Source organism: Lissotriton vulgaris, chromosome 5, assembly GCF_964263255.1.
Source record: "Lissotriton vulgaris chromosome 5, aLisVul1.2, whole genome shotgun sequence".
NCBI classification, from domain to species: Eukaryota; Metazoa; Chordata; class Amphibia; order Caudata; family Salamandridae; genus Lissotriton; species Lissotriton vulgaris.
Genome location: NC_141693.1, coordinates 1,422,489,869 through 1,422,513,552, shown reverse-complemented (window position 1 = coordinate 1,422,513,552; position 23,684 = coordinate 1,422,489,869). Strand labels below are relative to the sequence as shown.

At 42.8% G+C, this 23,684-nt stretch overlaps 1 protein-coding gene across 1 annotated transcript in view; it reads left to right on the top strand.

Annotated features, from left to right (window-relative positions):
• Positions 1-5,683: 5,683 nt before the first annotated feature.
• The window catches only part of ATP5PB (ATP synthase peripheral stalk-membrane subunit b), a 69,745-nt gene continuing 51,744 nt past the window's right edge, over positions 5,684-23,684 (top strand). Inside the window, exons 1-3 of the mRNA XM_086923356.1 lie at positions 5,684-5,852; positions 12,800-12,836; positions 13,555-13,700. Of these exons, the coding sequence (XP_086779482.1) occupies positions 5,825-5,852; positions 12,800-12,836; positions 13,555-13,700 (211 nt within the window). The 5' untranslated portion in view covers positions 5,684-5,824. The remainder of the gene's footprint in view (positions 5,853-12,799; positions 12,837-13,554; positions 13,701-23,684) is intronic.

The window sequence follows — 23,684 nt, the reverse complement described above, 5'->3', positions numbered from 1 at the left end:
CTAAAGGGAATGCTAAAATTCCATCATCTTTGGTATATTCCACCCAGTTTTCTAACCATACGCAAGAATGGTAACCTTTGTCAAATATCATGAAAATGTGGTAGTGTTTGGTGGTGGAATAATAACTCCTTCTCTAGTTTTAATGGGTTTGTCTTTCTTGAAATAATTTTTAACTTTGTCTACGAAGTAATTTTCCTCTTGCTTCTGTACATTTTGCGAGGTCTACCTCGTATCGCCTGTTCTCTTGCAAACCCCTGGTATGTGGGATCCGGTCTAATTTCTGGAAAAGTTCGATACCACATATACTTTCTACAAGTTTTCTTTGTTTACAAAATCACTTCCAATACTAGCGCGTCTTATTTTTCTCGACAACCAATCAACACTGTGGTTGCAAGTAATTTTTAACCAATGGATGCGCGGCTTTTCCCCGTGAGTCAAGTTCTCACGCTCCTGCGCTCACCCCTCCTTTACAATACTATCTCAGCTACACGCCCGCTGTTTCGACCAATACCAGCGCTGCACTGAGTGACGTCAGCGCAGCTCCGCAACTGACTCCCTCCTTCACAAGGTAACTGAAATTCAATTTTCTTTCTTTAAAGTGCAAGTGCTTTATTTAATTTACAACGTAAAACATTTGCCACTGTACTCGAGTGTCTAGAAAGGAAAGATTTATTTCACTGCAAGTAAACCTCTTCTGTCTACTTTTCATATACTGCGGATAGATCCCTTCTGCCTATCCTTCAAACAAGCATTAGAGAACCTGCTACTCCCTCGACTCATCCACTCTGGGATATATACTAAGTCTAAAGTTTCACCACAAACCCTTTTGCTATCAATCAAGCTCCGACAAACCTTCTACTCCTTCCGTGTGACCCTTACTAGGTTATATCACAATAGAAGTTTTGCTAGCGAACTCGCTGCTATCATTTATTCAATCATTCATACAGAAAACCCTAATTAGTGCTTCCAGTTCTGCCTAACCATGCACTAATTTTCCTCGAGCCACTGACCTCACTGCGATGTGGCTTCTATTACCACCCGCTATTCTGCCCCTGGAGATTCCATACAAAACATATAACGGGTATGCACAATTTTAGTTAGTACATAAACTTCAATATAGCAGCATCAAAATAAAATTTCAAACATAGGACATTTGATCGATCAATGAAATATGAATTTTAACCTATTAACTAACTAACTACCTAACTTTAACTAATCCCTAACCATCCTCTGCTACCAGAAAAGTATACTGATAGAGCGCGCAGGTCTCCCAGCTAGGAAATTTTTACTAATACTCACCTGGGCCCATAATTTTCATACACCTTACATCACTTAAGTAACTCACGCTCTACTATCAGTATAACTTGAGATTCTATACTACTAATTCCTATATCTGTTAACCTAGCAATGTAGATACTAGGAATCAAAACACATGGGATCAGGGAGTTGAGTTATAAGCTAGGTACTCAAGAACATTTATAACATTTGTAAAATATGAAATAACCACAAACTCTGGGTAGGTTCAAAGTTTTATCTAATCATCGTCATCATCATATGTCATGAGCATAAGGTTAAAACATATTAGGCTATCTATAATCAAAATCATAACCAACATATAGCTATGCAAGAGATAGAGTATGCTAAGCATTTAAGAACTTAAACTGAAAGGGAAGGTAAGAACAAGGAACATGCTATATTTAGAAAACAATCTTTCGCAACTTGATTACAGGAGGGTAAAGAAAGGGAACATACTAAACCAGAAGACTTTCACAAAATAAAAATTGGCAGTTTAAAGAAGAACTTATTTCAAATCAAGATTTAATTTTAGCTCAATACTATAGGGTAGGTAAGATTTGGAACATACTATTAAATTCAGCTTATCTCCTAAAGGGAGGGTGAGAAAAGGAACATATACTAAAATAGAAACAATTTAGCCTTGACTAAAGGTAGGTTGAAAAATGGAACATGCTAAGGTCAGTAATACATGAATATCTCATTTATCAAGAGACAGGGGAGGAAAAGAGCATGAGCAATTAAGCTTTGCAATATTCGAGAATTTTGGAATGCAAATATAGAAAAGCAATCACCCACACAGACTTTATATTTACCTAGGATAGAGTGAAGACCAACCCTGGACACGGATCAGTTGGAAAAGACGAGATGAAAACCCTCAAGGACTTAGTTGCCAGTAGGCGAGCAGGTGCAGCTCATGGACAGTCAGGACAGGATAACCCCAGAATTTGAATCAGGACCGGGTTCACCAAAGGGCACGACCAACACCCGCAGCTTCGGTTGCAGCGCCTGCGATACTCCCTCTCTGCAAGGAATCTGCCAAAACCCAGATTGGGTTCTCGAACCTCCCAGCAAAGTGCTTCGCCAGTACTTTCAATTCCCAAAACCCCGAATGGGTTTTCTCGCACCTCCCAGCAAAGTGCTTCGCAGCTCTCTGCTTTCAGTCACCTATTGAGTGCGTTGGGTCAGTGACACGTCAGCTATTCGGACAATGTCTCTAACTAAACCTACGATAGTTATACTGTTTTTCGGGTCAGTGTACCACCCCCAATGTTGCAAGTGTAAGGATCCCCAATTTTGATTGGACAAAAGAGGAGGACAGGTCATCACACCACCTATTTTCTAAACTTTCTCAGGCTTAATATTCAATTTCTGTACCCGCCCCTTAAATTCCAGGTTCTCATGACATATGCTTTTCAGTTAACAATGGTGAATACAATATTCGTATACATTTGTTACAACTGTAGTACAGTTCAGCTTCTTCTAGCTGGGTTGATGTTCAGGTTCCCAGGAGCACCTTCTCAGTCAATCAGCTCCTTGGCGGGATTTCAAAGGTCATCTGCTCTGGAGACTCGCGGATCTCGCGCAGACGCAGTTTCACTCAAGATGGCGCACAGCGTTACAATAGGCCAAGTTGTCGAAGTGTACATGAAATGGAAAAGAAACAGTTTTAAAACATAGAAAAAATGATTTCACTGTATACCATGAATTTCTATACTATTCTCATTACTTTATAATAAACTATAGCATTAGGATTATGCAGAACGAACAGCTTAGCGAAAGCGGCAATGCAAGCTTTGAGCATGTGAGAACACAGAGCAGCCATTTTAGCTTTATTGCGCATGTGCAACTATTTTCCCACCAAGACATTGAATATGTCACGTCACATGGGTATGACCGACGCATGCGCAGTCTAAATTCCTGCGTAGCAGTGGCCATTTTAGATTGCAAGCGTATTAAGGTTAATAGACACATAAACAAGCTTCACTCGGTCGCCCCGTATAATGGAAAATGTGCAAAATTAGTAAAACGAACATGTTGGTTATTTTATTAACGTTATTCGAGGTTCATGAATACAAGCAAGTCGCTTAACGTGCAAATCCTTGCTCCATCAACCTCAGGAATGAAAAATAGCACAGGTCATGCTCATCCTGAAAAAGCCTAAAGTGGACCCTTTGAATCTAGCACACTATAGGCCCATCTCCGTTCTCCCTTACCTTGGAAAGATAATGGAAGGACTAGTTAGTCAACAACTTACCCAGTATTTGGTATCTAATACCCAATTAGACACTTTGCAATCTGGGTTTAAAGCCTTCAATAGCACTGAAACTGCGTTGATAGGGGTTCTAGATACTATATGACTCTCTCTTGATGAGGGCTGTCCAGCCATGGTGGTGTTGCTTGATCTCTCAGCTGCATTCAACACCATCTCACTTTCGATCATTATTCAAAGGCTCTCTGAGATTGGTGTCAGTGGCAAGGCCCTTGGCTGGTTTCAGAGCTTACTCAGCAATCGCACCTAGATTATGAATCTAGGCTCCTTTAAATCTCGGGTGATGTCATTGGGCAGAGGAGTCCCTCAGGGCTCTTCACTGAGCCTTGTACTCTTTAACATCTATGTGGCACCTCTGGCTCAAGTAATCAGGTCCTATGGATTTGATGTCATCTCTATGCTAATGACACTCAATTGAATGTCTCTACGGGCCCAAACCCGGACTCTATTAAACTGAAGTTCAGAGACTGCATGAGAAAAATTGCTTCCTGGATGTCCCACAATTTCCTACAGCTCAATGATGACAAATCAGAAATAGTGTTTTTCGGCAAGGCCCATGACTTCATGACAAACAATTTGTGGCCACCTGAATTAGGCACCTCCCTCAACTCAAAAAGGTTGTAAGAAACTTGGTCATTCTAATTAATAATAGCCCCTCAATGATACAGCAAGTGAAATCAACATGTGGCACCTGTATTTCAATTGCTGCCTCTCCATACAAAAAAAGACTCTCACACAGGCACTTGTGGTCAGCAGACTAGATTATGGAAATGCCCTCATGGCAGCAGCCAATAGCTCACTCCTGTCTAGACTGCAAGTTGTCCAGAACACTATGACCCGACTTGTCCTCAAACTTCCACCTTGTGCACGCTCTGTACCCACGCTTAAATCACTGCTCTCTCTTCCCATTAGAAAGCAAGTGATTTTCAAGCTTCTTTGCCTTGTACACAGAGCACTACCAGGTAAAGGACCAACATATCTCCAAAACAAACTGGCAGATTATCGACCAACCAGAAATTTGAGATCGAAAGATCAATTCTTGCTCTGCCCACGTTGTATTTATACAGTTAGACAGGGTGGTCGATCCTTTTCTTATCTGAGTCCTTTTCATTAGACTAGGCTTCCCTTCACATTCACATTTGCACTGATTCTGTCTGCTTATAAGCTACTTTTATTATATTTCTTCTTTTCCTTTCTCATTTTGGAACTGTGTTTTAGTGCCAAGATACCCCTACGGGCTGATTCGCTGCGCTATATTAAGTTTGGATAACATAACATAACATAACAAGTCTATGGATGTTGACAAAAGTCCAACATTTTAGCTCTTTACTTGCACTTAATTCCTTAGTTCTTTAGTACTTTAGCTCTCTAGCTTCCTTAGTTTTACTTGCGAGAAAGTCTCACTCAAAGTGTCACACATTCGGTTGTGGAATGTCACACATAAGTACATTGAAACCATGATGTCACACATAAGCAATCTGAAAACTTGGCAGCTATGTCGTTTCAGGATACGTTTGATCTGCAGTGCTGAAATTCACCATCAAACAAGAATAATACTCGATCTTCTTTTGAGATGAATTAATTTGTATTGCTCAGAAAGTAGCATTATTAAAATTAAACATTACGATATCTATTTTATAAGAAACAAATCCCATTTTGCTAAGACTTACAATACAATTTACTAGTTCCCATCCTTCTTCATTCTCTAGATTAACATTTGAATGTCCTGAATGTTTTCCCCTAAAAAGAGGGATACCGCTTTCCACTGTACATATGTTTTCCCAGGGTTCAATTTTTTTTTTGCGGAATCGCTGTAGTATATTCTATTGCACTGAAAGAAAGAGAAACGATGATCCAAAAGAAAGAGGTACGACGATTCAAAAGTGAGGTCGATAAGAAAGCTCACTGCCCGAAGAGCTTTTTTTCCATTTTTAACGAAACTGACATTCTCTTTTTTACAAGATAAAATCGTTTGTTACAGTTTGTTTTGAAGACGAATATAGCTGAAATGTAAACGATATTATAAATCCCTATGTTCATCTATAACTGAATTTAATGTCAGAGAACATACTTCAACATGGCAACTCAACATATATCCTCCGAAGAGGCGCTTTTAGCGGAATCGTCCTTTCTTTATGTCCATCGATTTAGACAGCAGCCATCTTGTCTCTCCTTGGCCGGCTTTCTCAGGGACACTAAGGACACAGAGTGGTTTCTGAGCGGCCGGTGGTGACAGCGGCACTACGGAAACCTGCAGACATGTTGTCCAGGGCGGCTCTCAGTTCGGGTGAGTGATGGGGATACCTTAGGTCTGTGAATGTTTAGCTTGAGTTGGCTTCACGATCGCCTAAAGCTGCGTTCAAAGAAGTAGTTCGAAGGGCGCTAGAGGGGTAGAGCTTTAAGTATAGTGATGACAGTTCAGTGTTGTGAGGTCCGGAGAAGGCAGTTGTGAAGGAAACAACCGGGATAAAGTAAAGAGCTCGTAATAGAGAGGGTTTAATGTGTATGTAAGAACAGAACATTTTGGAGTTTCTTAACTGCAGTAGGCCACATGTGGTTCAGTGCTCAGAGTGGGAGCAGGGCATCCTGTACGTTGAAATGAAATGGAATGAAATGAAATGAATGAAACTTATATAGCGCACGACTTACCCTGGGGCATCTCAGCGCTTGCTTAGGGAACCCGTCCTGGTATTCCCCTGTGAGATAACCCTGGCAGGGTATCCACAAGGTGAAAGCCAGGCATCCCACCGCGAGGGGCCGTTGTGGAGATTAAGCAAGCTATTGCCCAGAGTCGCAGAGTGTGAACCCGTGAGTCGAGAAGGCACCGGAGCGAGAATTAACGAGTCCGTGGAATTTTTGAGCCCAACACCCGCTGAGGCGGGGAATTGAACCCTGGTCCCGGGCCGAACTCAAGCTCCAGGTCTGCCGCCTCTAACCCCTGAGCCACACTTCTCCACCCATTCACGTTAGACAGAGGAGTATTGCAAGACTCTTATCAGCAGCCTAATGAGAGGTTCTGGCCTAGCGGCCAGAGCTGCCGACTTTGTAGTTGGGGTGCCAGGGGACATATTAACAACAGACGGCGCTAAATATCGCAAAGCGCGCTTAGCGCTTTAATATTTATCGCTGGAATTTTTTGCCATGCTTACGCTGTATTTACAACGCTTAGCGCAATGGCAATATAAATTCTAGCGCTAGCGGGGTAATCCATTCAAAACCGCGATCATCGCTGGTTTTCCAGCGATGTTCCCTGCAAAATGGCAATATGCTTGTTGATACGACCATGTGGTCGTAACACACAAATCCACCCCCCATGTTAGGTGGGGAGTTGTAATGATTTTAGCAGACGTTAGTTATTTGGCCGAAAACAGCAGTTTTCACCCAAAACTAACTTCTGCTAAAATGCATGGCCAACCTTGTAAATATCGCAATGTGCCTATCGGCGATATTCACAAGGTTGTACTGCCCAGTGACGCCCACTTTGCATCTCATTAGAGATGCAAAGGGAGGCGTCGGGAAAAAAGGGTGCTAACATGCGCTAATGCATGTTAGCACCCTCTTGTAACTAGGGCGATATTTTTATCTCAGTTTGTTTGGCTTTAAAAGCCAAAAAAGCACAGATATGACCCTTGTAAACATGCCCCCAGGTTCGAGCCTCGGTGTCGGCTCAGCTTTGAGCATCGGCGACGACTCATCTTCCTGTGATTCTGGGCAAATCACTTAATTTCCTGTGCCTGCCAAAAAATTAATGTATCCTTGTGTAACGTAACTGGTGCTCATGTAAAGCGATCCAATACCTTCGGGTCGATTTTGCGCTATATACATCTACAAAAAATTATTATTGACGGTCAGAAAGTGGTAAACGGGGGCCAGAGGCAACCGGATAAAGGGGAGAAGGAAAGATCTAATTCAGATGGTCAGACTTTTGAAAATGTGCCATGTAAATGAATGTAGGGGATGGGTGCACTCAAGAAAATCACAACTCTTTCATGTGCAGGCTCGGGAGTGGTCTGTGTCTAGAACCTTGCTTCGATTTATTGCAATTTTGCAATAGTCGCTGCTCAGCATATGCATTAAATTTGTATTTACAGTTATTATTACACACGGACACTATCAATTCCAACTATAAAAAATGTGCCTATATTTCCCTTGGGACCCTATGAGAGGTGAGATTCGCCTAATAGGTGTCTGAAATCGATGGAGGTATCTCTTCCTAAAGCCCCTCCACCAAAATGAGGCAAGGAGTTTGTGGACTTCTGTTGTATTCTAGAAGAAGCACCTATGGCAACATTAAACTTTAACGTGAAGTAATTTTGCATGCACTTTTCTTGCTTAAAACTATTGCTGGATCAGTATCAGCGTTCTCCTCCTTTAAAAAAAAAAAAAGTCTGAAAAAAGTAAATGAAGTTGCCTTCCAGCTTTATTTGTCTCTGGTAAGACAATGTCTCTAGGACACAATATTTGGTGTCTTCATCTCTCAAAACAGTATTCTAAACTTCGCCAGCAGAGTTTGCCATTTAAGCCTAAAACACCTCTTCACAAATCCAGTCAGATTTCTCTCAAACTTCTCCACCTTCCAGGGTTTCATATATGCATACAAATAAAACCATCTACTTCTGAGACTTACAAGGTGTGCAGGTTCCTGTCCCTTGCTGCTTTTTTCGAGAGTTCCAGTCAATGGTCCATGACACTTGAATGTTTATGCACTGTCACTAGGCCCCTGAGGATCATTGATAACATTTTGAATATGTTGTCTGGGGGTGCGTGATTTTCTTTCCCAGTTGTGATACCGGTCCCTCTAATGGCATTACAATCCCTTCTAATGTCATTACTTGGAGGTCAGATCAGGTGTACTCTTATGTATTCAGTGTGGAATCGTCATGATGCCGGGGCATTGGGCCAAACGTCTCAAATGTATGTAGACACCTGTTCTTACAGTCCTCATTTTGTGTGCAATGCAGCCTCCTGGGAGAAAAGAAAAGTGACTTTGTCCCCTCTTTCTGGTATCTCTTAGAGGTATTCAGTATTGTGTTAATTGTATTAAAATTCAAAAACCTGTTTTGAAATAGAAGCCACTTACACTTGTACTGCTTGAGAAAATGATGGCCGCCACACGGTACTGATACTATACTGCTCACCCACATCAGCAGCAAGTGTTGTCTGTGGTGTTCTTGCTCTGCTATTGGGTCACACCAGCTCATCTACCAGAGTCTTATGGTTTACCGTGCGCCGGCGCAGCCTGCATTACTTGCACGTCTTCTGTGCCAACCTGGAGAAAGTCATCTCACCAGTCGTGCCTTTATAGGGCACCGGGTTTCACAAGCCCAGATATATTTAGTCGTTATGTAGCCCTTGTACAAATCCTGACTCAAACCAGCATCAGTCGGCTCACTGGGGATCAAACAGGACAGACTTTTGTCCAGTGTCGTTCGATAGCAATTTTGTCAACCTACCACGTTCAGTACAGTTTTAACCCTTTTTTGCAGCAATCGAAATGTCATTTTAACCACTAACCTTTGACACTGAATGAGTGTCTCAGTGGGTGTATGAGTGCCTGAATAGGTTGGTAAGTGAGTGTGTGAGATTTCCTGATGGGGATGAGCAGTTAACTCTGTTCCGCCGGCAGAGTTTTGTCACTCCGATTGGAACGTGGAGTTCTTCAAAAACTCTGCCAACCGCCGGCGGAGCAGAGTTTGCTGGTGCTCTCACCCCTAGACTTCATCCCCTAGAGCAGTGTGCCTGGAGGCATGTTTGCAGAGTGGCTGAGGGAGAGGGTGGGGTCTCCAAGGTCTGATCAATCCCGCTGTGGGGGGGAGGAGACTTGTGGCATCAATAGGGGTTCTTGGCCGCCAAATACCCTTAGCAGCCATGGGTACTTCATCCCCCAACCAGTAGTGCTCTAGTAGACACATTTGCAGGGTGATTGAGAAAGGGTGTGTGGCCTCCGAGCAATCATGCTGTGGTGGATTTATGGCAACAGTAGGGGTTTTTGGCCCCTCAGGACCTAAGGCAGGGCTCGAAAAATTCACTCGACCGCTCGCATTTGCGAGTGAGATCGATTAAGGACGAGCTATTTTTAGGTCCTACTCGCCCTTTCTGGCGAGTAGGAATACAAACTTGACACTTGACCTCTGCCTCTGAAAGCAGAGGAAATGTGACAAGATAGCAAGATTTCAAGGCATCTTTATTGCTCATAAAGTAAATGACCAATATAAATGCTTTTAAATCTTGTTAACTTGTCACATTTGCTCAGTTTTCAGAGTTTGAGGTCCAAGTTCATTAAAGTTAGGTCGAGGAGATTTTGTAGTTTACTAGACCCGCAGGTCTAGAGCATTTTTTATGATTTGTCGAGCCCTGCAAGGGGACTTCATCCCCCTACAGTAGTGCGCCAAGAGGCGCGTTTGCAGAGTGGTTGAGAATGGGGACGTTCCTCTGATAAGGTTTGAACAATCCCGCTGTGGGGGACTTCCCTGTGCCAACTATAGGGGTTCTTGACCCCCCCCACCAACGATCCTCAGCAGCCAAGGGGACTTCATACCCCAAGGCACACATTGCACCAGGAGGCGCGTTTGCAGAGTAGTTGAGAAAGAGGGCGGGCCTCTGTCTGACCAGTCCCTATGTGGGGGATTTACCTGTGGGTGTTATTTGACCCTGAGGGGGTGGTTGTCTTCATGTCCCCCTTCACTCCCCATAATCTTTCTTTAGCGCCTGGGAGGAGGTGGTCCCTGGGGCTCAGTGAGCTTTAGTAGGGGGGCCCATATGCCTCCTCCCTTTTAAACTAAATAAATATCCAGGACTGTATTCAAAACAAGCCCCTCTTCCCCCAAGATGGTTGCTAACACTTCCTGGTTGAAGTGTTGACCCAATATGAGGTGACTGTGAGTGACTGAGGTGAGGTGACTGTGAGGAGAAACCTCCTTTGTTCACAATAATGTTTCAAAATCGATTGGTTCCTTAGAAATGTTTCTACAACCACAAACAGAGTGTATAATCCAACACATGGAAGCCTGAAGTCGGGTACGACTTCAGTCTGTAGAAAGAACTCCCAATCTCTGTGAAGTACCGAGTGCGGTAACCAGCGTGTTCTCTCTCCGGGCCGTGTTTCTCCTCACAGTCTCCTCATATTGGGTGTGGAGACAATTTTTCTTGCAATTTCGCCATTGATGGTCACGGGCCCGGCTGGGTCGGAATTATCACCAGCTATGCAACCTACTAGTCTCAATACAGCATTATTAGCCCTGAGGATTCGCAATAGCGATGAAACACGTCTCGGCTGGCTGTTTGACACAAAAATGGAGTCCAACGGACTACTCTCCCTTTGGAGATTCCTAGATTTCTTCTGTTGCTTTGTCTTTTTGTACTGAATCGTGTTTTGTTACTTAACAAATGTTTCACTGTTTTGAGTGCATTGAGTAACCCCGTCAGTTCTAAGTTAGGCTGCTACAGCACGCATGTGTGATAGAAGCACACAGTTGCAGAAGGCCAGAATCTGTTACAGGCAAACCACTGAAAAGCAAGTGATCAGTTACAGTCACACTATAGCAGGACGTAGGAGTGCCAACAAAAGACTGAATCAACGATTCCAAGCTAATAATAAGCTAAGTACATTAATTGCTCTGAAGCCATCTGTTTTCCCTGTTTTCTTATGCAGCGTCTTTACTACATGTCCAAGAGTTGTTCCCTTTCACAAGCACCGTTCATGCGAATCACCCTCTATGGTAATTTGAGAGGGATACATTTCTAAACCAATTGGCGTGAGATTTTGAAAAATGCTCTCCTTTTTCTTAGCAGCACTCTATGCACAATGAACCACGATGAAGCCACATTCACCAAGAGTTTTCAGTAAGTTGGTGTGACTTACTCTTTTAGTACTCCTCACTACTTCCTTGGGTAAGCCAGGACTACTCCTAACTTGTTTGGAGAAATACTTAACACCATTACTGCTGCAGCAATTCCCCTGCTGTGCTGAAGAACTCCGAAAACAATGCAATCATGATGAGCTCGGCTCGTCATGAGCACACGAGAGGTGTACCTCATGACGAAGGGGTTAATGAGTACATTATAAGTACTACTATAATCAAGAAGATCTGGCTCACACCTGAAGCCTTATGTGTATGGAAAACCAGTAGGGTTTTTATGAAAACCCTCTCCCACCAACCTAGTTGGTGGCATGCTTTATCTGGTCCCACCCAAGGTGCCGAGTGCAGTTCAGGTGTGCTATGACGCCTGGACTACAGCGGAGCAGGTTTTTTGTGTGTAGTATGGTGCAGTGAAAGTGATATTAAAACTGCCTATTGGGTCCCATTTGTGAGTTAAATTTTAATGATGGGCCCTATGACAGGGTTAAAATAGAAAAGTGTGGATATGTGTAGAGTTTATGATTATGACTCAAATATCCTGAAAATAGGTCTATGTTTCATCCAGTCTTTAAAATATGCTGGCTTTCTTCAGGACCTGTGGAGTGGGGTGTGTTAAACACCGTGTATTGGTCATGTTGAGTCTGCCTGGCCAAATGTGTGGAAAAAAGTGTTGCACGCGCTAAGGTGCGATTGAAAAAGAGAGAGAGGAGGGAGACTAGTTGTATCCTCCTTGTTATGCTCTTGCGGATTCATGCTGTACATGGGAATTTTACCATAGTATGTATGGCATATGCAGGAGGATAAAACTAGTCTCCCTCCTCTCTGGTGAAAACCCCTAAAACATGCACGTTAGTAGGTTTGCACAGATTCAAAAGGGCATTCCAACCCTGGACCTGTTGCTTACCTCTACCTCCAATCCCAGTATGCAGATCTTGTGGAAAGATCGCAAAATGAGGGAATTACTAGTATTCAGACTTGACTATAGTATGAGCTGTCGCATAATCGGAGAGGCTATTATCAGAGCTCCTATATAATGAGATTACTGTCCTAATTTGTTGGCGCACTACATGGCACCAAAGGAACAAGTGGATTTTGTTACAGGACTAGTAGATTTCAGAAGCAACCTGACTCGTGGACAAGTAGACATTTCAATAAATTCCACACTTCTGCTTATGTTTTAACTAAGTGAGATCAACTGTGGTATGTTTTACGAATGTTCTTGTTGGAGTTCATGGGGTGACGATTTTATCAACAAAGAACCACTCAACATAAATCATGTTCCTTACGCCTCGTGCCGATTTTGAAAACATAAACTTGCAAATTGAACCAGTCTACCTATGACATCCAGTTCTGAATGTTGTTTCTTCTGTTGCAGCTTCTGCCTTAAAAGTCTCTGTGCCCCTCAGTATCGGGTAAGTGCAAATCGTTATCTTTCTTACACTGCTGACTACATTGCCAGATGCACACTTTGTAATTTTTCTTTGAACCTAGGTGTTTGACTTTGGCAGTACAAAAGCTCCTTATCTCCTATTTTGAAACTAGTCAAAGAAACTGTAAGCCTGTTAGTATAATGTAACCATGCTACCACTCATTATGGGTGACTGCCATGTTACATACCTTTTGGCAAGATTACAGTTTTCCCTGTACTTGCTTAAAGGTACCTCACGTAGGCATGATTAATCTGTTAAACAATATTTTGTTCAAAAGACCAGTGTGGCTTTAATTTGTTAATGTAAAACATGCTCTGCCACAGCCTTCAGTGACTACTTTTTGAAATTTCTGAAGTTTTTTCGAGAAGTAATTCTTTAGTAATGTTGCATCCCAGCTGATCTCTAGCGAGTTTAGGAACCAGATGTATTAAGAACAAGACATGAGTTAAACCACAATTTTTTACAGTCAGACTTTTTCTCACTTCTTTGTCTTTCCTTACCCCTTTTATTTGAACAGAACATATGAACTATAAAAAAAATGCACTTTCACTCATGATCCATAGAAATAAACATCTGAGTAATAGTCTACACTGGTTGACACAAAAATGCCATCAATACTGAAAAATATTTTGCTGATTTTTCTCTTCACAATAATAGAAATAACATACAACTAACATATTATTATTTGCAATCTATGTAGATTGTTGCAGGCTTCAAGACCACTTCACACTGGCCAGCAACGTTTGGCTCCGTTGCCACCACTTCCGGAGAAAGGAGGCAAGGTCCGCCATGGACTGATTCCAGAAGAATTATTTCAGTTCCTGTATCCCAAAACAGGAGTTACAGGTTTGTTGCCCAATCATTTTTTACAATTCTGTTCATATAGCAAAGCTAGGTCATTAAAAAAAAAATAATGCACAATTTTAAACACTGAATGTTTGCAGTGAAAGAAAGAAAAGCTGCTGCTTAAAGAATAGCAAATCAGCATTTGCCCTGTCTTGTGCCTTATGAAAATGTAAATGTAAAAAGGTAAATAGATTTGTTATGTAACAGCATGTTTAAAGTGGATTGTACTTTGGTATCTTCTCTTTTCTCAGGATAAATATGGGGTGGGTATTTAAATCTATGGATTTGGATTCAACCTTTTCGTGTGTATTGTGTATTTTGTTCTTATGAAATTGGTTGGGCAAGGCTCCTAGTCAGCCTCTATAGCTCTTAGCAAGAGTGTTGCCAAATATAGGGGATTTACTGACCATCTACTCTTAAGTTGTCTGAAATGCAGTCCTCCCATGAAAACATGCATGTCAGCTTGCCAAACATTTACTTAAACATTGTAGCACTAGGCATTTCACTTGCTGCAAATTTGAAAGTGACACTTTTCAAAAATATACAATAGTTATAAGACAATCAACATACATGTAGAACAGCTTTTTAGATTGTATTGCCCACCCCAATAACCACGTTACTTCACCACTGTGTGCTATGTTCCTCTATGCTTCATACATACTGAAAGGCATGCAAGAAAGAGAATTATTGTTTTCAGTTCAACTTGGCAACACTACAACATGAAGCATGAAACTGGTCACGTCAAAAGAAAGGATATGAGGAGGGAGGTGAGGATTATGGTTCTCTTTCTTTACTGGCATATAAACGGTAGCCAATCATATATTTAGTAAAGAACAATAACAAACTACAAATCCCATGAAACAATATGACCACACCACCCCTAAATATGTCCACCAATCATAGTAACCTTAGAACCATCAAAACTGAGAGATGCAATCTTTCTGTTTCTTTGCCAATAAACTAGACTCCAGATGTTCAACAATTCCGATTATTAATCTCCAGTCTTTCACTGTTGCCATCTGAATGATGATGGCTAGCTTCCAAAATATCCAAGCCTGCTGGGCCTCCTTTCACTCCTGTTTCTGCTCAGTACCTGAAAAGGCAATAAGAGGAATAAGTACTCTTCGGTAATAAACAGGAACAGAAAACAAGGAATGCATTATACCTAATTGTCAGTAAGGCATAAATCCAATCCATGGGCATAAAAGCAAATCGAAACTTAAAATTAGAGCCCTATTACTGAAGACTTATAAGTCATACCTGGGTAGGATATCCTTGCCTCAGTGTCTTTAATAGAATCTAAAATTCTTGTCTTGAAAGCTAGAAATGTTTTTATTCTATGTCCAGCCGGAGGCTCTGATAAGCTTTTCCGCCACTATCCTAGCCACATGCACAAGAAGCTTATAGGATTGCTTAAATGTAGAATCAGTGGACCAGTCTGCAGCTTTTAAGATCTCTTCTAATCTGGAACCCAACATGTAGAAGACTGGCTTAGTATATGGTGCTCACTTACGTAAGTGTAGCCCTCTGCGCTAATCCAGGCAACCCGTATGGTGATTTTAGTGGTCTTAGAAACCATAGAAAGCTCTCTAAGTGGTAGCTTTGGAGAACAGCCCCCAGGCTTAGTCCAGAAGGAGTGTAAAGCAGCTTGTTTTACCAGTACCATGTCTTATAGTGTAGGTTAAGGGAAAAAGCACTGCACAGTGTAGTCATACAAATATGTATTTATTATAAACACTCACTAACACTACCCAGAGATATATCCACAAACACTCAATGCTTTTATAATAGAACACGTAAGTAGCACAAATTCACAGTGGCCTCCAGGGGGAGATCAAACCATATACTAAAATAGTGGAATGCGACCCACAACCTAAGTCGAGACTTGCCCCAGAAGACGTAGAGGAGTCGGGGAGCCAAGGAACCACCCAAGGTGAGTATCTAGGAACTCCACGGAGGCCGTGTGCAGAGTGGGAACACCACTGCGTGCTCAATACAAGTCAATGAGTAAGTCGCGGTTGCAGTTTTAAAGAAAGAGGACCCTTTGCAACAGACCTGAAGACACCCTGTGGAAGATTGAGGTTGTAGAGCACAACACCCGTGGATACCCGGATCACTACGCCAGGGAAGCCGGGGCAAAGTGAGGTCGGAAACCACCGTAGACCACAATGGAGGATCTCAGAAAAGATGTCGCTGGCGAAGAAGACGAGGCCAGTGGAACCCAAAGGTGGATTCAAGATGAGAGGTACCTGCAAGCAGAGGGCACAGAGTCTATGCCGCTCAGGAGGAACGGAGGACGCATGCCCACGATGTCGGAGCTGCAAGTGAGTTGACGGTGCCTTTGAAGTTGCAGCTGTGGAAGACCAGGTGCTGTTCACGAGTTGTCCCATGTCGAATGTCAAGAGCCAGGGAGTCGGTGTCTGGCAGGGGCACTAACAAGCTGTGGCAACGGGAACCAACATAGTAGTCGAAGAAGGTGCAATGTGGGGACCAGCAAGGTCCATGTAATTCACCACGAGGAGGTAAGACAGAGCAGGCCCGAGCAAGCAGGGGAGCCCACTAGAAAGAAGACCCTCAAGAGGACACACGGGCCGAAGGCACAGGATTCTCAAGAGGACTAGAGCAGCTCGCCAAAGGATGAAGGCCCAAGGTGGAAAGGATGCGGGACAGTCGAAGATCTTGGCTGCAGGAGATGCTTGAGGCTGGAGCTTCTTGGAGCCCGAAGATCTCAGTCAACAAGCCTTGGCAATGGCAAGTCGACGCGTTGCACAGGGGTACTTCTCTAGCTGTTCCGACGAGGGATACTGGCTTCAAACTTGCTATGAAGACAGTGCAGGCCTTGAGGGAGATGCAGAACCACCACCTGTGTTGCTGAACCTTTCGGAGTCCGCAGGAGCTCAGGGAAAGCAGACCGGTCAGCTCACTCCAAGGGAGATCCCTTCAGGTGTCATGGATCTCCACAGGCCTGATGCAGAACCTGTATGGAGCATGAACACAGATCTTGCAGAAGAACAGCAGGAGCATCAGTAATCTTCCCCGGTCAGTCTCTGTACCCAAAGCGAAGTTCAGACGGTCGAAGTTGAAGTTGTATGTGAACTGAATATTGTCAAACGATTAATTTAGGGACCCACCCACAGGGAAGCCCTTAAGTACCCTAAGGAAAGGGTTGGGATGATTTTGGGTCCCTCCCAGAGGAGGGGCTGGACAGTGGGGAGCACTCCCAAGCATCCCATGTCCTTTCTCCAGTTTTGCGTGGGCAACAAGTGCTCCCTGTACTGGTTTGGACTGAAGCATGCAAGGAGGGCACCAACCGTACCCTTCAAAGCAGTCTAGTGGTGCTAGCAAGCACCCCCCCCCCCCTCCTGTCCCAATACACTAAGTCCTTTCTGGGAGCTGGTCACATCTCCCTGTGACAGGAAACCGATTGTCCTGCCTTTCACTGCTCAAAACATTGCTCAGCAGCAGGAGCACATTGATTGCTGTCTGGGGCTAGAACACTGGTACTGGGGGCACGGAGGGCTTCCCGGAGGAGCTTTACAGTGCATGGAGTCATACCTCCAACACCATCAAAGTGGCAGCACGGAAGCAGCAACACTATTTTTAGGGCCACAGGAATTATGTGATTGTGCGGCTCCAGCGATATAAAAAAAAAAAAAAATGTTTTTTGCTTAATTATAGATTTGCCAATACTCATGTAAATGATTCAAATTAACAAATATACCATCCAAATCCAGAAAAGAAATTCATGAATGGGAATTGCTACTCAATAGCATTTTATTCAAACAAGAATTGGATTAACCTTGTGATTCCATAAGGCCCTGAAGAGAATCCCCAATGATTGAAGAGGGATTCGAAACGCGTAGGTCCTGTTCCAACTGGTCTGCGTGAGCATCTGGGCATCGAAGCAGCTGAACCCGGAGCTCCTTCTTGTACATTACCTTCTAATACTCAAATTCTAATGATTTTTTAAAACTCTCAAAGATATAGGAATGTACTATGGTAAAATAGATCGTGGCTTTGTTCTTGAAATAGCTTTGTAGACCTCGGTTGTTTTTTTGTTCTTTGTTTTGTTTACCTTAATTTTCCCCTTGTCGTGTTTTTCCCCCGATTGATTATAAAGTGTATAATAATCCTCCCCTATTTGAACGTTTGAATGTGATATGGTTGTTTGTGATACGTTTGAAACCTTGAATGAAAAAATGGAGTGCCTGGTTAATGCTCTAATATTTCATGTGTTTGTTGTATAAACCTTTTTTGCACTATGAATTAAATTTGAAAAAACCTTTCAAAATAATCTTGTTTGAATAAAATACTATTGAGTAGCAATTCCATTCATGAATTTCTTTTCTGGATTTGGATGGTATATTTGTTAATTTGAATCATTTACATCAGTATTGGCACTTTTGTTCTGTTATCCAGTTATCCGGCTCAGCCTTACTGATTAGAGCCAGCCCCCATTCGTTTCTTGTTGTAGTTATAGATTTGCCATATCGGCCACATAATCCATCCTCTGCATTATCTGCAGATTTTACCCAAAAAATATTTTGTTTCTAGCTCAAACTGTTTAAAAGTTACTAAATATGCAACAAATGTGTTGCTGCACAGTGGAAACCCCATTCCAAAACTGGACCGGTCACCTTTTGTTTCCTAATGATATATTTGGGTGTTAAACTGGTACTAATAAGGTGCAACCAATGCCCAGAGAGTGTTACCAAGTTTAAAAACAAGCATTTGCAATGCAATAGGTCTCAAAGTTTAGAAGTTGAAACTATAGGCATTAATAAATGGGAGTGTTTTCTATTTGTTTTTTTGTTTGCAGTAGAGTGATTAAAGAAAAGGTACACACTATGATGATCTTTTATAGCAACTGAACAGTAAAGCTAGGACTATGTTAATGTAGAGGGGTTGCAATGAATGAAATATACAAAAAAGGATATAAAAATGCAGGATGAAATGTATAGCAGTGACCCGGACTACAGAATTTCTAATAAAAATACAAATTTCAAAAAAGCTCACGCACAGAATGTGAAGCCTGCGAACTTCAGGAAAGTGCCTTGCAAAAGCTTGGTGACAGACATGTAATATATCTAATCTGTTTTCACTAGGACAGCGCCTTGGTTATGCAAACTGGGGCTCACTAAAAGGTTTACAGTATTGATTGTGTAATTGGGCACAGAAACATTCCCACAGATAATTTTGGAAGGTTAACTAACAAATATATATAGTTCTAATCCTAGTTCAGCTGTAGCTGTGTTCACATTTGTAATGGTCTAAAGCGTAAATGCAGAGGGGCACAATTAAAGTATTCCAGTACGCTGTAAACAGCTTGGCATAAAGCAATCCTGTAGCAACCACAACATACATTGCAGGGAAACTAGCGAATACAAGTCTATGATTTACATTTTGGGTTGGGCTGAGAAGACAGGCAGGTTTTGTCAAAGTTATTCATGTAGGCCATTCCTTCGTGGAATGAAACACTCGGAGGGACTATGAACCCTTACCCATGGGCAGGATGGAGAGGATGCCACCTGCATGGTCCGGAGGAGAGGAAAATAAAAGGGGTCAAGCAAGCCCGGTCAGGCAATGGCCTCTGGTCTCAAATCAGTGACAACCGAACACCACAAGGTAACACGCTCATGACCCCTCTGCAAACCCGGTGTCCCTTGCGACAGGAGCTGCTGCCCTGAGGATGAAAGACGCTCTGCCAGACTGTACTTACCAGCTGCCTCACTTGTGTGTCCTGTTGATGTTCCCGGGTCTGAAATCTGGAAATAACACCCACTACTGTCTGAAAGAAGCAGAAAAGAAGTACATGTACTATGGAAAGAAGTCCAAAGCAAGCCCAGCCTCCAAACCCCAAAATCTAGAAGGGAATTGGTTTGTTCTGTTTGTTATAAGAGAAGACGTAAACTCTTCTCAGCCTTTTGTAAAACCAGATCATTCTTCCCATGCGCAAAGCAGAAAGCTTGCCTGAGAAGGAATGTTTCCCAGGTCCAAGCTCCTGGGTTCAGGCCAGTGTAACAGAAGAGCACATGTGAGCTGTCTGCTGCAATGCAACTGGCAGGATATATATATATTTTTTTGTCCGCATACAGACCGATGCAATGACAGTAAACCTTCATTGCTGTTTTTTTTTAATCGATTTAAGCATTAAGAGATTACCTCCAAGTGAATGCACAGAGGGAAATAAACAGATACCTTGCAGTGCGTGGCTGCGTTTGTGTTAGCTGAAGTATACAGCATCTCACCTTGTAGCCTCGCAGGAGTGTTGGAGGAGTTGCGCCTCTAATAAACATGTTTGTTTTTTGTTTCCTAAGATGAAAGCGGGCACCCGTGTACATTAAATGTATAAGTATGGTGGCCCCAGAGTGCCGCAGGAGTTTTTAGGAGCGACTCATTTAACTTGCGGTGCGGCGGCTTTGAGTGGGCGGGGCCGTGTCGGCCAACGGACGTGCGGGGCACTACGGAGGTAGTGCGTGCGACGGCCGTTGGTCGACAGAAGCACACAACGGGTTAATAAACGCGATGTCTTATTTTAGTTCCCTTGAAAAGAGAAAGTGCGCATGGCACCCTGAATGTGAGCAAAGCACGTCGTCATGCTTGAAGTAGGAGAAACTCATAGAAAATAGTGCTTACAAGTCTAAATAAGACTTACAGTGTAGCAGCCGAAGTAAAGGGTCCAGTAGCCATGGGAAGTTAAAATGACAACATGGCCGTACTAAGGAGGAACTAACAAGCCTATTAAGGAATCGGACACCAGCATTTACAAAGCACAACGAGACAAACCAATGAAAAATATGGGCGGGGCTTCTCTTCCATACTCCACTACAACAGATTGCCAGAGCAGCGCTGGCTCAGGCTTGACCTAATGACGAAATAAGGAAGCAATACTATTACCAAATGTGCCGCTTTACGCCACAATTTCTTTCTTGCTGCATAATTTACTCAACCCAGTCACATACTTTGGCCATCTCCTGCCAAGCCATTCCAGTGGCCCTGACTGTAGTTGCCTAATTGATTCTGTAGAGATGTTAATAGCCAACCCTACACAAGCAGAATCAGTCCAGATCCTGTGGCCTGTGGAAAAGCTTAGCATATGGCCTCTCTGGGATCTCTGGCTCTTCTCCTGTTGGCCCTCATCTCACTTCAACTGCTGTCCTTCAGAAACTGCTCCAAACTCCCTCAACTGCCCTGTCTCCTGTTATCCATCTCCTCGCTAAATGGAATGGTGGATTTTCTTTGCCACACTTGGCAGTGTTGGTTCAAAGCTCAACTGCACAATATCCCTGCATTCATTTAGAAACCTACTCGGAACCTTGAGGAATTGTTTGTCATCGTCCTTCTATGTCCTTCATTGCAACAGTAGTGTTGGCTAGGACATTCAAGACCCCATTAGGTGTTAGTCAAAGGTCTATGCTACATGCCCGAAATCCAGAGTCTCCATGCAGAGCAACTACTTTCTTGGATTTCAATTTATTATGCAGTGAGGACTTGTGCCTTACCATTCTGCACAATGGAATGGAATATTGCACTTGACCAGCTCAACTACAGCGTCTGTGTGTATAGAGCTGTTAAAATTTACACAGTATGGACACGAACCCTGAGGCCCTTCTCTACTTCTGGTGAACTTTATAATTACAGAACATATACTACAACACACAAATAGTAATGCTTTATATTTGATAATGTTATACTGCTCATTTGCGTAGTTTTTCTCTATAAAATGAATACAACATACTTGGCTACAATGCACCTTTCCTAAATGAGCACGCATTGCTGAGTATTTGAGTTTAGATGAAAGCAAATGATCTTTATTCTTACAAAGAGAAAGGGGGTAGTCTTATTTCTCAGGTTCCTTTCACCGAACTCCTTCTAAACTACTTCAAAACTAACAAAGTTAAACTGTTGCACATTTCTACTTGGCATACGTCAAATGTCCTTCTCAGTAGCATCGACTGAGACAGTTTTCTTGTGGACTGAGCAAGGAATCCCTGAGCACTGCTGTCTAATCAAAGGACCTCTAGGCTTGCATTCGTTCTCTCTCTTTTTTTGTCTTCATTTGCCACATTTTGAAGAATACTGACTTATATCATATACAGTTTCTCACTTTTTTCTAAGCCGTCTAGACTGTCTTCTTTCAGTAAATATGTTGGCTATTTTCAGCAAATGTTCATCTTGTGGTTGGAAAATGTCCAGAAGGGATGGTCGCAAATAGGGGTGGTTCCTTCTTTAAGGCAGAGCGTCTCCCCTCTGCCTTGAAGAAGGAAAAAATAATATAACATAATGTTATTATCATTTTATCTTGTTGCGGCGGCTTTACGTTACAGGGAGGGGCTGCAGAGCTGGGGAGGAGCGGTAGAACTCTCCTTAAGTGTGCAATGACTGTTTGATTGGCCCTCTCGGACCGCCCAAAACAGTCATGCGCACTGTTCCTGTTCTCCATGCAGGCTGCATTACAGCCTGCGTGGAGAACATGCCCACCACTCCAGCCCCTGGCTGAGGGCCGTGTCACGGGAGCAGAGTCGTGGGACGAGGCGGCAAGGTAAGTGTATTTTTTTAAATTATACATTGTGATACCCCCTCCCTACCCCTTGCTGTGCCTGGCCATCTGCGAGCCGTGCTGGCCACCACGGGTTGCACTGTTTGCATTATGTGCTTTGTCTGAATATTTCCTGCGGAAGGCTGAAGGACGGAGTGGCGGTGTACCCAGGAGTGCTAGTTGGTAGTCTGAAGCACCATGCAAACCTTCTGTCTTGTATGTTACAGAATCTGAACTTCACTACTGTAGCATGAGCAATGCTACCTCCTCAGAAGTACGCTCACTCCTTAAAACGCTTTTATTAGGTTGCTAGGGAAATGTTTACCTGGTATTTTATACCAGGGCACCTGTTGATGCATTGATTCGCGTTCTTTGCAAGTGTTCTCAATCAATTAATTTTACTAGCCTGCAGTAAAATATCTGTAATGAAAACCATCATGTTTCGAGTGAAGTAAAGTTTCACAGGTTCCCTTTTAGGCATGTGGCTGTTTGGGTGCATTAATACAGAAGAGAACTACAAATCACCCTCTCGACTGTATTGTGTATATAGACTCTGACCTGGTATATCATTAATATTATACTCCGTTAAGTATATTACACCCCTCGCACTTTCAATATAGTATTGCACCGTTAACTACCTCATATTTAAAAAAAAACTGCATATCTCTTCACTCTGTATACCTGTACCTTGTTCTAGTGTATCACTAATATTACACCTCTAGACTATTCACTGTTATAAACTGTACCCTTCTTCCTCTATCTCAGTACTGCACCGACTGCTACCTCATACTTTTATTATTACTAGTACTATGCTACCCCATACCTGTATTATTACTATTAGTATTTTTATGCTTATTCTACGTCGATCTCCATTCACATATTTCTGTCTCCATCCCCTGCGGTAAGGTGAACCCATTCCACTCCTCTCCCTGGACTGCACCAATTACCACTTCCTACATCCCGTTTTCGTTGTATTTTGAGTCTGATTGTGATTATTGTATTTAGACTTTGATTCTGACCATGTTTACAACGACTGCTGAGTCTGATTGTGATTATTGTATTTAGATTTTGATTCTGACCATGTTTACAACGACTGCTGAGTCTGATTGTGATTATTGTATTTAGACAGTGATCTAGATTTAGATACATACTACCTCATATCTCTTTTGGACGCTACCTCATATCTCTTTTGGATGCTCACTAGTGTCACCTAAGACGCCCTAGCTCCTACACACAACATTACAGCCTCTAAAATGGAGCGCAACGGCAAGCACACTTTTAGAATTAACTACCCTTCCACCCTCACCAAAAAAGCCACTAAACGTTTTAAACATAACTTCATGAGGTCGCACCCTGAAACACCCTTTGCCGACACCTACTTCTCACCGGGCAATGGAGCCCTGAATACCGATATCATCTTCCACACCTCACGCAGAGCCCAATGG